Here is a 16186-nt window from a genome sequence, read left to right as displayed (position 1 = left end):
GTTCATACCTGTAATCCCAGCACTTTGGGAGGCCAAGGCTAGAGGATTGCTTAAGGCCAGGAGTCAAGAACAGCCTAGGCAACATAGCAAGACCGTTTCTAAAACAAATTTTTGTTTTAATCTTTAAAATTTCCCTACGTGAGTTCAGCATGCAACCAGGATTGAGAGCCACTGCTCTGAGCAGTGCACCCACCTTCTTTAGGTTATAGTGAGGGACAGTGTGCCTTATTGAGTCAGGAAAAGCAGCAAGCCAGACCCCAGGAAAGGAGGTTTCATCTAGGGCCAGTGGTTGCTCATTCGGCCAGGTTAGCTCTCTTCTGACAAGGACCTACTTGTCAGATCTGCAGATGGGCACAAATCCACAAACTATCACTGTCACATTAATATACCCAAAAAGAGTCAGAAGAGTGGGAACTATGAAAAAGTATGTGAATCCTTGGATCTGACAAGGAAAATTAGAGTGATGTCAGAATAGCACTGCTTTAGTATCCGTGTGCTCACTCCGTCATGGGTCTTTGAAACAGAAACATCCTTGAGTGTACTAGGAACGCCAGTGTTACCGACTCAGACCATGCTAGCTTTCCTACCTTGACACAGTCAGTGACTTAAGCTCCAAATCATTTCTGTGGAAGATTTATCTATTGCCTAAAAGATCGAAGTAAACCTTTCAGTTCATGAAACATGTAATCACTCCTCTGGATGTTGCAGAAAACATTTAGCTGCCTCCTTGGCGGCCGAGGTGGAATAGGACGTGCTTCTTGTAATGCACAGCTCTGTGCTGGTGTTTACAGATGAGACAGAGCCCTGGGACAACTTCTAGTTGGCTCGAGGCTGGCAGAACCAAGCTTCAGTTAGGACCAGAGGCTGGAAATGCCAAGTTAGATCAAGAAACCACAGAATCAGGATGCCATGGACACATCTCCCAGAACAGGGAACGTGTGTGGGTTGAGGATGGCAGGAGTGCCCAGGTGAAGCATTTTCTCAAAGGAACCTTCTTTCCTGGCACCACAGCAAGAATGTAAGGAGTTGTAGAGTCCCAAGTTCAGCATTCCCATAGCCCAAGACCTTTCCCCAAAGAAATCAAAGAAAAGGAACCATAAAAATTTAATTTTAATGGTACAGTAATAATATATAGTACATTTCTTTCCACAGCAGCACTTCATTCATCTCTAAAAAATTTAACAAAATTAAGGCTAAATCAGAACAATCTGATAGTAAAGGGATATTTTATGTCGTGTTATTCTTAAAGAATGTTGTCATAAATATAGGATGTTGTTCAGGCAAAAAAATCTAAAAATGTTGAACAAGATACCAGAAATGGGAAAGCAGTACAAAATATGCTCCTTGATACCAGTCTAATAACCACAACTTCCCTGGGAAGCTTCAAATGAATTTTTTTTTAATGAATGTGTATGATATGATGCTAAGCCTGTCTGAAGTTAAAATTCCACAGTACTAGGCCATTTTGTGAAATAACACCCAAGGCGGTTGAGTCTCCAACATAATCCCTCCAGAATACACACAAAGTGGAAGAGGACAGTATCTCAAAGTATGAGAGGATTGGATCTGAAGCCGTGGTGCTTGAAAGGACCACCCCTCCATGACTGACCCTTCTCCTGATGCAAGTCATAGGAAGAATGAAGACTTTAAAACATGGTGAAACCAAAATGCCATTGCCAAGCCAAAGGGCCCCCAATCAGATGGAGTCCTCAAGTAACTTGGCTAACAAGGTCATGTTTCCCATGGTCGGGAAGGAGGAATACCTTTCTCTCCCACCTTTTCACAATCCTCGGGGACATCTGCTGGTTAACCTTCTGCCACGGCTTTCTGACTCGAGAGAAACCCTTCCGCTGCTCAGGACTGAAAACAGGATGGACAGTCCTTTCCTGGCCTCCGGCCTCTTGTCCCCAGTATGACATATGAAAGGACAGCAGAGTGTGGTGCAGTCGACTCCCTGCAGGAAGCCTCCCTCCCTAAAGTCCTCGTCCTCAACAAGAGGGACACTCTGGAGACCACAGAAACCTGTCTTCACAGGGCCCCGCACATCTATTTCCAGGGTCACACCTGTGTGCCTCCCCAGCCCCTCTGCTGCACATGAGTGTCCGTGTCGACACCCCCCTACTCCCCCACCGCCCGCTCGCCTGGGGAAGTCAAGTGCTCTTTCCACCGATGGAGAATTGTGGGTGTGTTACTCATATCACCACCACCTAGAGAAAGTGGTATTATTTTTAATCACAGACCTTATGGCCCACCTACTTTTACAAGGACATCTTACTTTATGATCAGAGAAAAATCTTCCAATATGATTTTAAAATTTTCATCATAAAGCAGCAAATAGTAAGAAATACTGTCATTTTTTCTTTAATTTTACATGAGAATTTTGTTTTTTCTATTTCTTTGGCTCTCGGAACCTCAATTTTCCCTAAGTAAATAAAATGAAAGGAAAATATCCATCAAATATCCTCTTATGACTTATTTGTGTTCTGCAGACTATTAAAACCCTTGGGAACAGCAGGTTGAGGTATGTACACTAAAATGCATTTCTTATATAAATGCATATGTAAACACAGATGAACAATATGACAAACATAAGTACCCACATTTATGTAGAATAACTGATACAATAACATTATATGATCACACAATCAAAAAAGAGAAGGGACCTTTGAGATCTTCCAGTGAGTGGATTTCCAACCTGACCGGTCACTTTTACCTGGTGAGCTTTTTACTGACAGAATTCCTAGGCCTTCTTCACAAAGAGTCAAACTCAGCAGTCATAGCCTAGGACCCAGGAACGTGGTTTTGTTTTAGTTTTCTTCCTAAAGAAAAAATACATAAGTCCAACCCCTCATGAAAGTCAAGATTGTCTAAGGCTACAGAGCAAGTGACAGAAAAGGGGCTAGCACCCAGGTCTCGCATCCTCGGTCCATGACTTTTTATGTTCCACCACACTGCCTCCCAAAGCTTCCCCAGCCCTGTTACCCCTGCACTTCAGCTACGTTCTGTAGTTGATATTATGTGGGGCAGAGACCAAGTCCCATATTCCCTCTGACACAATCCAAGGAGCCTAATACATGTCCAAGAAATACTTCTTGGTTGGCAGTCACTCAGCCAAGGCCTGATACGTTATCCTCCACTCACAGGTTGGTCTAAGATCATCTGACTAGATGCAAAATTATCTAGCTAGAAAACTTTCAAGATCCAGCTATGGGGGTTGGTGACTCCAGAATTTATGAAGATGCCATGTTCAAACAACCAGGAATTTGGATGACAATACGCGTTCCATAAGGTTAATTGCTATATCTTCCCCTTGTTCTCCGATTATGTGAAAAATAAATGGATCCCAGGGATAGTAAGAACTTGGACATTTATCTACAGCATTTGGCAAATAAAAATTTAAAAATCTTAAGCTGTTCTAAGGAGAAAATCCTTAGCAACTGTAACTATATTAAATTGATTTTTGTTACTGTTTCTCTTAGGTGTCAATGTGTTTTTCCAATCTAACTGAACATTCTTTTGTGGATGTAGTCAAACTCCTTTATAAAGCTGATAGTGAGGGCCTGACACATTCAGCCTCGCTCTCCTTCCCTCCTTCCCTTTCCCTCCTCCTCCCCCATCACACACAGTACTAATTTGGAGGTGGGGAACATGACTTGTTACATTGTCTACTTGTAGCTACCAATCACGAACTATGTTCTAAAGAAGTTGATTCCATTATATTGTCATCTTGATTGTAGACATGATAAGAAACAAAGAATATCAAAACATTTAAAAAGCCAACAGGAAAATATTAAAGAGAACGTAAGGCTAAAAATTAAATAAATCAATAGGCACATTGGCCCCTGTGCCATGCAACTCAGCCTGGATTATGCCCTACCTGACAAACCAGGCTCAAATGGAAGAATAAACAAGGAGGGATGACTCAGAGAGAACCAGAGCAGACATGGGGGGAAGCTGTCCCTGCAGGCCTTAGGGTTCCAGCGGCAAGGGAAGCTCCCTGGGAACCACCAGAGCTGGCCCCTAGCATCTCTTTCCTTAGTGCTCCCTCCCCAAGGACATAAAGCTCCATCTGAAGAAAATGTCATCAGAAATCATTGATGGATGAGGCCCCTCCCAGTTAAAATTGCCTCCAGATCCCGAGCTTTGAAACCAGGCACGCAAGCAAACAACAAGTCTTCAATCCTCTACAGTCTGGGCAGGATAGTGCTCCCTCAAATTGTACTTTGCACTCTGACTTTCTCTTTCTCCTCTCTCTCTGTGTCTCTGTCTCTGTTTGTCTCTCTCTCTCTCTCTCAAATCCAGTCTTACCTACATAGTTATCCCTCAGTATCCATAGGGGATTGCTTCCAGGATCCCTGCAGACACCAAAATCTGTGTGGATGTTCAAGTTTCTGATATAAAATGGTGTTATTATTTGCTTATAGTCTACCAACACCCTCCTGTACACTTTGAGTCATCTGCAGATGACTTATGATACCTATTACAAGGTAAATGCTATGCAAATAGTTGCTATACTGTATTGTTTAGAGAATGACAAGAAAAAATTCTGTACATGTTCAATACAGATGCAACTTTTTAAAAAAATATATTTTTGACTCAAAGTTGGTTGAATCCACAGATGAGGAACCTGTGGATACCAGGGCCATCTCTCTATTGATTCCTTATCATTCCTTCAGGTCTCTTTTAAAATCACACTGGCAACCTCATTCACCCATTTCTTCATTCAACATGTATTTACTACAGGGTGACTAGAAGTGCACAGGCTCAGAGCTGGAAGAGACCTCACAGGTCTTGCATCCCATGCCCCTCATTTGACCCAAGGAGATAGAGGCAGGGCCCACCCTGCAGCCCAGGGCTCCACGGCCTCACCTCAATCTAATAATCATCTTGCCTCCCCAGCTTAATAAGCACTTAGTGCAAAATGCATGTACTTTTTCATTTCAAAAATGAAAAAAATTACAAGATGAAAGTTTTTGTACCTTATTATGATTTATAAAGCTAATAAATATTAGCAAAATGGAATAATAAAACCAAAGAGTAAAAGTACACTTAAAAAAATAATTGCAGGGTTTGTCAAGATTCTTTCCATATTTTCTCACATTAAATATTTTATAAAGTCATATGCTATATACATATGACAACTCTTCTGCCTTTCTGCATGGTTAGGAAGTCATTCCAGAAAGACAACAATGCCACAGAACAACACACAGAAGATACACATTCCACAGCACTGACATTTATAATCTATGGTTCTAGCCTACAATATCCACTGTGGTCTATACACACACTATGGATATTACTTAAGAAGACATCCAATTTCTACCTACTTATCAGAAGAAGGATGATGCTGCTACTAATATTTCAATAAAAGATTCAATTCCCAAGTGAAACCAAACTGAATTTAGTGAGAATACTGGCTGACAGATCAAACTTAAGTTCTGGACAATCTTATATAAAATAATATAGGATCTCTTCAGGGACATTGTAATAAGTCATTCTATAAGCCAAATTTATTTTCTTATGGACTATATATGCATATATATATTATTGATTTATCACTCTAATCCTTTCATAAATTGACCATGCCCCATTCCATCAAAGAGTTAAAGAGCCTTTAAACAAAACCTGTTAGCTGACAGTTGCTACCATGAATGAAGAGCCTCAATTGCTGAACAGCCTAACCCTCAGGGAAAATTACATCAAAAATGGACATTTTAGGACAGAATTACTCATTTACCTCAAAACCAGAACAAATAGAAAACAATACCGTTAAGGAAATTTAAGTATTTTTCTGACCATTACTGCAGATACACAGAAACTCAGCAGATTGCAGACATGCAGGAATCAGCACTATATAGGAAAGAATTAACAAATCAAACTCAGTACACCTTTAATAATTGGACTAAAAGTAGACTCTTATTAAAACCAAATTATTTCTTCCTCAAGGCAACCATTAGCTACAGAGGAAAAATGATTTCATATCCTTGGTCCATAAAGAAGACACATTTATTTACATTCTCAATGGACTAAAAGAGGTCTTAAATTTTTCACAATTAAAATTTTATGCTTCCAAAAATATCATATGATCAATGCACTTAACTTGAAGCTTCAGGTATTAATAACTTCATTTAGACTTCTTAAAAAACCAACACAAACATACTTTCTAGAATGCAAAATGCTTCTTATTAAATACTTCAGTAACACAAAAAGTAATTTATTTTTAAACACAGGAATCCTTTTCTGAAGGATCATCACCACAAAGACATCCATTGCCGGCAATGGACGCTGAACAGAACCATCAGCTTGGATGAAACACAACCTTGAATCTCCGCCTTCAGTCTCTTCACCTCTCCGGAGAAGCCCAGTTATTTGTACAAACTCATCGTTGGACTCTGGTACATGCACATGTATGCATCACAGAGAAGTCTTCGTGCACAGCCTTGGATTCTCCTGGAGTCCAAGGAATGCAGGTCTTCCAGGGACATCTTTAAGTATTCTCCGACTTCTGGGCATGGGGTAACTTGAGGAATGTTAAAGCCATTCTGACCACCTAGGGCAGAAGAAGATCTCTGTTTAGTGCCATCAAGTCCTAACCCTCTCATGTCTGCCCCCCATAACAACTGTACAAGCCTATGATTTAGCAAAGGCTAATCTTCAGGATCTAAAAGATCTCATTTTGCTTCTGATTTCTAGAAGTTAAAATTGCCTTTAACTCTGGATAGATTTCTCATTTCTTGGATTCTGAAAGGATTCTAGGGCCAACTGGGAATAAAACTGGGGAAAGGACACATTTTCTGACATAAGCCCCAACCTACTTTCCAGGCTTCTCTCTGGATTCACTTAAAGAATAATGTTATATGTCACACACACAGCACTCAATTCTTCACCTCCCCATGTCCCTCCCGGACACAAGCAGCCCTGCACACCACACCAGGAGATCATCCAGTTCAGAGCAGATCTAATTAAATGAACACTATGACGTCTCCCTACATTTTTACAACAGTCTTCCACAACTTTCAGTTGTTTTACATGTCCTCAGACTCTGGGGTGTGGTTTCAGAGATTCCAGGGGAGGCTCTTCTGGTTAGTGCTCCCGACGGCTTTTCCAAGTGTTTGAAATCCCTGTGCTTTTGAGTTGAGCTGCTAAACGCAAATGCTAGCTAGACTAGGGGCACATCTATAGATGGGGCTGTACCCCTCAAGTATCTCCCAGTCTAGAGCTTGGGCCTCTAGTCAAGGGGTGACAATAAGGGTGCCCTGGGTTATTAGAGGGCCACACCAGAAGACCCTGGGGTTGGGCTTGGGAGAGTGGCTAAAGGAAAAATGAAGTGTAAGAACAAGAACAGAGGAGCATAGAAGACACAACCTTGGCTGGTCCTGCCTGTCACTCCACACAGGAAGCAGTGTAGCTGTTGTGACAACCATTCCAATCCTGAAACACAATAGAGCCCCTGGAACCCACTCGGTATTTGTTAAATAATGACTAAACACCCTAGAAAATGGCCCACAAAGTGGAATATCTTCCCCATTTCAGGAAGAAACACATTAAATGCAGAATAGGCTAACTTTTCTAAACAGGATATTTACTTCTGTTCCTAGCTTTTGTCATTTGGGAGACAACATGGTTTAGTAAAAAACATAAATAATGAGACCAGGAAGACTGAGTTAAATACAAGCTATTGACCTTAGGCACCTTAAGCCTCAGCTCCCAACAGAGAAAGATAGAATTCCCATCTTGCAGGATGTAGGTAGAATGACTTAAGTACTTCCAGAGCGCCTGGAGTACAGGTGCTCAGTAAGTGGCCACTGTGGCTTACGCAAAAAGTGAAAGGGCCTAAAAGTCAATGACAATAAAATAAAACCTCTCAGGTCTCAAAAAAGAATTTTAGGACTTTTTTTTAACAAAGTACATATACATGTCAAAATTTCACAATAATATATTATTCCTTGCTTTAGATAGCAAGTTTGTTAATGCATTTCAAGATTTAAGACTGTCACATTATATATCACACACACAGCATTCAATTCTGGAAGGAAAATAATCCTGGAAGGATTTCCTCACAAAGTATCTTACTACTCAGAACGGGTGATTCCACTATGAACTTTCCCACTACAAACCAAAACACAGCCACATGAAGAAGAAAAGTTTTTAAATACCATCCCTATCAGCCATGCTGTCAAAGAAGAGCCAGGCAGAGTCATCCTTCCCATACTTCACAAAAGCAACATAGTGGCTTGTTTCTATGCAGAGAACAGCAAATAACTCCATCTTCTGGCAAGGGATGCAGCCATGTCTCCAGTCCCAATCAGGTAAGTCTTTAGGAAGTGACACTGGGTTGTACTTATGGTTTAACCTCTTGGGATGAAGGTGGACCTAAAATGGACCATGATAAAAATGTCATTAATGAGCTAAACTCAAGGTATCAAGTGAAGGGACTCCACTTAGTCTTATTGAATACATCTGTTATAAATAGCAAGCAAATACTTCATAGACAGTTATCAAGTAAACAGTTAGAAGAGGCGTAAATAATACCATCTTCTTGTGAATTTTTAAATTTTAATTACTATGATTTTAAAAGACTTTTCAAAACCTGTCATCTGTTTTCTACTACAAATAAGTTACTGTGCAACAAGAAATCATTCATTAGGTGATGGGAAACTTACTTGGGCATTGCAGGTTTTACAGAACTGCTTGATCTTTCCCACTGAGATATCTGGATCATCATAGCATTCTCTACATTCATACATGGCAAGCCCTCCACATATCCGGCACTGCCTAGGAGCTGAAAATGGGGAGCAGAGGGGCATTCCGGGCCTTTAAAAAACGCACACTTGTTTATTAAGATGAATACAAGAAAAGTTATGCTTTAAAAGGATCATGTTGGCCAGGCTCAGTGGCTCAGCCTGTAATCCCAGAACTTTGGAAGGCCGAGATAAGTGGATTGCCTGAGGCCGCGGGTTCAAGACCAGCCCAGGCAACTTGGCAAGTCCTCATCTCTACAAGAAAAAAAAAATTAGCTGGGCATAGTAGCGCATGACTGTAGTTCTGGTTACTTGGAAGGCTGAGGTGGAAGGATTGCCAGAATCCAGCAGGTCGATGCTGGGGTGGCCGTGAGCATGCCACTGCACTCCAGCCTGGACAACGGAGTGAAACTCCAACTTATTAAAAAAAAAAAATAGGATAATGTTCATGGTTTCAAAAAAGTATCCCTTTCCTATTCTCTTAAACTTCAAGTTGGATCTGCTTGGATTCTAAATATCTTTAAAGACATTTTCTCTAACCAAATAACAATTTTTAAAAATAGCATATTATAAGGTGTTTTCCCCTAATTACAAAATGCCCATTATAAAAATGGAAAGATATAAAAAAGTACAAAAAAGAAAACTAAAAGAATCTACAATTTCAGTGCAATAACCACTGTTAATATGATTGTGAATATTGTGAATATTTACACAACTGTGTGTGTGTGTGTGTGTGTGTGTGTGTGTGTGTGTACTATGTAAATAGTCCCTCTTGTAGAACCTATCAATGTACTTACCTTTTCCCTTAATACTGCATCATGACCATGACCATTTTCATACACACTGATCTTCACAACCATGACTTTTTTTTTTTTTTGAGTTGGAGTCTCACTCTGTCACCCAGACTGGAGTGCAGTGGCCGCTCCCGGCCACCACAGCTTGACCTGCTGGGCTCTGGCGATTCTTCCACCTCAGCCTTCCGAGTAGCCGGAATTACAGGCGCGTGCTACCATGCCTGGCTGATTTTTTGATTTATTGTAAAGATGAGGTCTTGCTGCCCAGGCGGGTCTCGAACCCGCGGGCTCAGGCAATCCACTCCCCTCAGCCTCCCAAAGGCGTGGGATTACAGGCCGAACTACCGAGTCCGGCTACAACCATGACTTTTAATGGCAGTAGTTTCATTGTACAACTAGACAGCTCATTTAACTACGCCCCTCTTATTAACATTTAGGTTGTTTCTAATTTCAAAATCATGTAACAATAAGCATATTTGCATATAAAATATTTATTTTCATCTTTGATTATCTTCTCAGAATAAATTCCTAGAACTAACATTACTAGTTTAATATTTCCAAGCTCCTCAGACACTGAACTGCCTCCTGGAAGTATTGAGTCCAGTAAGACTCTTACTCACAACTAATGGAAATGATCTGACAGATTATTTCTAAAAAAAAACCAAGAAAACAAACTAAAAAATTGTATACTTACTGTCTTCAAGTAAATCTGTTATATTTAATTCCAGAGAAGGAAAAATTTTTTTAAATAGTTTAAAGTCTTTTCCAAATCGAGGCATCTGAATAATCAGACATGATGGTGCCTATAAAAAAAGATATATATTTTTAGAATCAAAGTGCTGGAAAAAAAAATTTTCTATGAAACCAAAATAGTCATGGCTGTCAAACCAAACAGTTATTTCTGCCATAATATTGGTGGCCTGTAAAACAGGACCCACACGTGAATGTGGAATGTGGACCAGAGCACCACAAGCCACAAGTTTTCAAGTGGGCCATGATTCCACAGCAACACCAATATCTAGGGTTCACGGAATTCAACAAGTTTGGGTCTCAAATAATACAACTATTGAGAGTAGCATTTTATTTGGGGTTTATATTTAATAAATATTTTGAGAAATTGTTTTTGCAAATATAATACAGAAACTGTCATCACAGAAGGATACTATTCCTTATATTTCAACAAACAACTCTCTGGCTATTAAGGTTTAAACAAAACATTCGTTTAGAAATGAGTGCAATAAAAGTACATCATAAGCTGGTCCCACCAAAATCATGAAGATATTCATGATACAATTCCAGCACTTTGGGAGGCTGAGGCGGGGGCATCGCTTGAGGCTGGGAGTTCAAGACCAGCCTGGGCAACATAGCGAGAGCCCATCTCTTAGAAAAAAATGTAAGAAAAATGATTTCTATCACTTGATCAGTAACAAACCAATATAAACGAGTTTGTTGACATTTTGCCTCTTAATTAAGGAGGAAAACTAAACATTGTCTTCTGAGATATTTGGATAATATGCTTGGGGAAAATGACAATTTTTAAAAAAATTTAAATCTTTATTTTGCTTTAAACTACTTAAAAGTTTTCAAGTTACAAATTAGTTTGGTGTTTGCTTTGGCACCAAAAATTCAAAAAAGTTCATCTTTAATTCTAAGGTATTTTCTATAAGGACAAGGTCAAAACACTGTACACTTTTTTAAAAATTGTGTTTTCTTAACAGTGTTTCAAACTATTATCAGCTGGTTAAAAATCAATAGATACTGAATCTATCAAGAGTCTTAAAAATTCTAAGGACTTTCATGTAATATACAGTAACACTAACCTCTGCAAATTTCAGGTTACTGTTGATAAAAGACCATTCTAACAACTGCTGAATTGTAGGAACTCCAACTTTCTCATTTTTTTCCATAAAAATTTGATAGAAGTAACAATCTTGTACTTTTTGACCTGCTGACCTAAAAGCATGCAGAAAAAACTTATATAATTTATTTATTAAATGCTTAAGTCAAAATGTGAAGTTGTTCCAGCAATATTTGAAGATAGAAAAACCATAAAATTGATGGTACAACTTTGGACAGTCAGAACAAAAAAATACAACAATTTAGATAAGATAATTGAATGTGCCCATGCACAAGACCTTATAAATGATTTCTTATTTTAGTTTTCATACTTTAAAGGTGTCTCAGTGATCAGGAGAAAAATAATAGAATAATAACCCCAATCAAGAAGCCCTGTGTCAACAATATTAACCAGAAGCTCAAATCACTTAGTTCAACTTCACTGTGGAACTTGAAAATAAATTCTCCTATGCCTGAAAATGACAGACCCTTAAAAGATCTTCTAGACCAAACTTTTCATTTCTAAAATGAAGCCCCACTCCCTGCCCCCAGCCAGGTACAGTGGCTCACACCTGAAATCCCAGCACTTTGGGAGGCCAAGACGGGAGGATTGCTTGAGCCCAGGAGTTTGAGACCAGCCTAGGCAACATAGAGAGACCTCATCTCTACAAAAAGAAAATATGTAAAAATCAGCTGGGGGTGGTGACACATACCTGTAGTCCCAGCACTTTGGGAGGCTAAGGCAGAAAGATCACCTGAGCCCAGGAGTTAGAGGCTGCTGTGAGCCATGGCAGTGTTGCTGCACTCCAGCCTGGGCTACAAAGTGAGACCATCAACCCAATCAATCAATCAATCAATCAATTGAAAATGAAGGCCCTGAGATCTAGGGAAGGATAATGACTTCCAGCAAGTCAAAAGCAGAGCTAGGTGTAGAGCCAAGGGGCTAACAGCTGCTTGCTGTTTCTTCTACTCAAGCATGTCATCTCTCTAGAGGGTCACTCACTCACTTAACAAATACCAAGCAAATGTCTACTAGATGCCAATCACAGTATTACCCTTAGATTGAACATTTTTCCTTCTAAATATTTTACTACAGAATGCCATTTATCTTCAAGACTAACTTGAACAAAAAGATTAATAATTTTTAAGTCTACTATTTGCCTTTTTAGCGGAATTTCTGGATATAGAATCACGTTGTTTATGTCTAGACCTGTATATATTTAGATTTCAAGATTCTTAGGGAAAATATAAACAGAGTTTTCATAGGGAAACCACAGTTACTCAGAGACCAGCCTGAAGAAATCCTTAGCTTCTCAAAGTAGCTTACATCCCAAAATAAACAAAACTTATTTGGTAACAAGACAGGAGTTGGGAATGCACAACAAATAAAAACAGATGATAACCAAAAAAGCCTGGAGGTTATGCTATAAATATATATATATATTTATATATATGAAAGCAGGATTTATTGAGAAGACAGAGAGGTTCCCACAGTGGGAGCGGACCCGAAGGGGTTGCCTATAAAAATATTTTAATTGGTTGTTGATGACTACAAAAGACTAAAATTTTTCTGTGAAAGCCACATAGCACAGAAAACTAATTGGTAACACAAAAAAACTAAGATAGGAAATGAAGAAAGCAGAAAGTAGTCAAGGTTAGTAGTGGCAACAGGTAGAAATAATAATGGCGTCAGGGGGAAGGATGGTGGTTGGACGGAACACTGAGTTGCAAACACTGAGAGAAAGGAGCCAGAAATGAGGATGGAGAAGACAACAACTTTGTGATACTGGGGCAAAAGAATGGGAGAGAGGAACAACAATCACTTGAACTTCATCACTGAAGTTCTAGAAGGATAAAATCCTAGAGAATCACAACAAAGTTGGTGCTATTGTACAGAACTGTGCAGTTTAGATTGTAGTTTTCCATTAAGAAAATCTAAAGGCAAAAGGTTACAAATGTGTTAACTTTAAAATAAAATGAAATGAACATTACAGAGAAGACAAAAGCAGTCACAGATGTATATAATTTGGGTCTATCTCCTTTGTGGCACAGACAATAATGGATAGTAACTAAAGTTCTTTATAATTTGGCATTATATCTTTAACACTGCACATACAATCAGTCACTATTATTATTGCCATTGTTATTGTTTTTTAAATGTAAAGGTTGAATTTACCCAAATTTACCAATTTCATTATTCTCTTTGTTTATTGCATCCCACTCCTTTATTCTAAACTCGGTTTTGTTTTACTAAAGTATAACCTATAATAAGTCTCTGAACAGCAATTTAGTTCTGGTTCTTCTTACTCAGAAATTCTGAACATCTTTATTCTTAGAATTTAATTATTCAGCTATTATCTCTTGAAGTATTGTTTTTTCTCTATAGTCTCTAGTACCTCCTTCTGGAACTTCAATTGGAATCTATCTTCCATGTTTCTTCTCTTTCTTATTTTCTAACTTTTTATTCATTTGGACAACATTCTGGATATTTTCTTCAGCTCTATCTTCCAAATAACCAATTCTCTCTTCAGCTGTGCATACTACATTCAGTGAGGTAACTCCTCCCACCCATCGTGATATATTTTCTATTTCTGGAAATTCTATTTTTGCTTATTTTGTTTTGTTATCTTTGTCATTGTCTTCCATTGGTATCTATTCCTTCTCTTGCCTCTTCAATCATTTAAGAATATAGTCTCATTTAGACTGTTTTATTATTTCAGATTTTTAAGGCAATCATCCTACTACTTGTATCAGCTGACTCTCCCTTAGTCCAAAAGAAAGACTAGTAAAGGGAAAGAATAAACCTTGAAAAAAATAGCCATCTTACAATATGTTTTTAAAATCAGTGATTCTCAATATTAAGAAGTTGCTGGGAGGAGGTGCAGAGGGACAGTGTACCGTTTGGGGAGTGTGAGAGCTTCCTAGGGCCCATTCAAACTCTGCAAGGTCTTCAGACTCTAGGTTGTATTCCAAGATGTCTTGAGTCCTCCCACCCTACTTGAAGGATCACTGCAGTATTCAATCTACATTATTACTGAAAGTGTATTACATCTCTCAGGTATGTGGGCTAAAAAGGGAGGGGAGAAAGGATGAAAACAACTGTTTTAAGCATCTGGAATTTATCTCTTTAAGATAAAAAACAAAATTGACTTTATTTCTCCCAAAGTGCCTGCTAGATTTCCTACATCATGTATTAAACATATCCTTTGCTATTTTGAAAGCTAACTTATAAGACCCTGAAATACTACATATAGTTAATTCTATTTCTGTGTTTCCTAGTCAGTTTTGTTTATTCATATTTCTAATTTTATGCCAGTAGCACTCATGCTTTCAATGTCTATTGCTTTGCCTTTATAGCTTATAATAGAATTCTTTTTTTAAAGAATTCTCCAATATTTTTACCCACTTCATATTGTAGACAATTCTGAAATCACTTTCCTGAGTTGCAAAAAAATCTTTCTCACAAACTAATTAAATCCCTTTTTAGCTCTGTATAAGTCTTTTTAAAAATATATCTCAATAAAATTGATTTATTGGTATTGCATATTTTCATGAAGTATGAAATTATTTTTTACATCTATTTGAAGGTATACAGAAATGCTATTGATTTCTTCATGATTATTTTACAAAGTCAAATTATGAATTCTTTTGTTAATTAGCTTCTAAAAAATTCTCTGAAGAATTTCTAGGTATACATACAGCTATTACTCTCTTTAAATAGATATTAAATATGAGCTCTTGATGTTTATATATTATGTCTCATTTCATTAGTCAGAACTTCCTAAACAAAATCATACCATAATTGTGGCACTGTCCACCCTTTCCTTACTCCTCCTCAGCCATCAACTCAAAACTGGTATCAAACAGCATCACTTAAGACGCAGAGATGAATAGGAGTAGTTGCCCATAATTAGCTTTTAGGGAACATATAGTATATTACTACCAAGATTTTCAACTATCGGGCATTTAGAACATTTCACTGAGAACTTCACTGCATTAAATCCAAAGCTTCCATTCAACATGAGAGGCTGGTAGGGAGGAGACCAAGTTACATAACTAAGAACAAGAGAGCAAATTTAAGGTTAAATTAATTATTTGAGTGATCAGTAGACAAAACAGTGTTCTTAAACTGCTCGATTAAGTTATAAAGAGATTCTCTTAAAAGGTTCATTAATTTGAAATTTTAAAAAGATTTATATATAGTGTCATGAGAAAATGATTTGCAATAATACTTATTACTACGGTTAAAATCAAAAGTACACATTTACATTGGATATGTGCTTCAAGTAAAGTATGGTACTATGGACAAGAAAATGAGCAAAATTTGCATTATATTCACCTAGACTATTAAGAACCAGAGTATTAAGTAATTACTAAGAAAATCATTTCTACTGAATGATGGCATTGGAAATGAGGACTGTCTATTTTTCCAATGCTTCTATAACAATTTAAAAGTTACCTTATTTTTAATAATGGTTCTACTCTTAAAATATGATGAAACAGGATATTCAAGAACTCTTCAGGATCTAGGAGAAAATAAAAAAATTGAGTCACAGACAAAATTTTGAAATAATTCTATTTTTAAAATTTAGAAGTTATATTTCTATACTGAATTCAATTTCATTTGCTCAATATTATTTCTATTAAAAGCATAGTTTTCAAATTTTCCTGACAAAGGAAAAACACAAAGGATATTTATAGGTTATGATAAAGCATTATGTTTAAATTTTATTATACCCTTATTGCATTTGAATGGGCATAAAAATTCACACATTGCAAAATTATTTTAATATATTTTGGGCAGTTTAAGATAAG

At 37.9% G+C, this 16186-nt stretch overlaps 1 protein-coding gene across 3 annotated transcripts in view; it reads right to left on the bottom strand.

Annotated features, from left to right (window-relative positions):
- Nucleotides 1–1091: 1091 nt before the first annotated feature.
- The window catches only part of CYLD (CYLD lysine 63 deubiquitinase), a 61519-nt gene continuing 46424 nt past the window's right edge, over nucleotides 1092–16186 (bottom strand). For all 3 annotated transcript variants that reach the window (XM_021711811.1, XM_008057015.2, XM_008057014.2), the window contains 6 exons: nucleotides 15831–15897; nucleotides 11356–11488; nucleotides 10230–10338; nucleotides 8664–8782; nucleotides 8157–8373; nucleotides 1092–6550 (listed from right to left, as the gene is read on the bottom strand). In XM_021711811.1, the coding sequence (XP_021567486.1) occupies nucleotides 6366–6550; nucleotides 8157–8373; nucleotides 8664–8782; nucleotides 10230–10338; nucleotides 11356–11488; nucleotides 15831–15897 (830 nt within the window). In that variant the 3' untranslated portion in view covers nucleotides 1092–6365. The remainder of the gene's footprint in view (nucleotides 6551–8156; nucleotides 8374–8663; nucleotides 8783–10229; nucleotides 10339–11355; nucleotides 11489–15830; nucleotides 15898–16186) is intronic.

This window comes from Carlito syrichta, unplaced genomic scaffold, assembly GCF_000164805.1.
Source record: "Carlito syrichta isolate Samal-C Ts95f unplaced genomic scaffold, Tarsius_syrichta-2.0.1 Scaffold302608, whole genome shotgun sequence".
In the NCBI taxonomy this organism is placed as follows: domain Eukaryota; kingdom Metazoa; phylum Chordata; class Mammalia; order Primates; family Tarsiidae; genus Carlito; species Carlito syrichta.
Note: the sequence above shows the minus strand (reverse complement) of the source record. Positions and strands in the feature narration are given on the sequence as shown.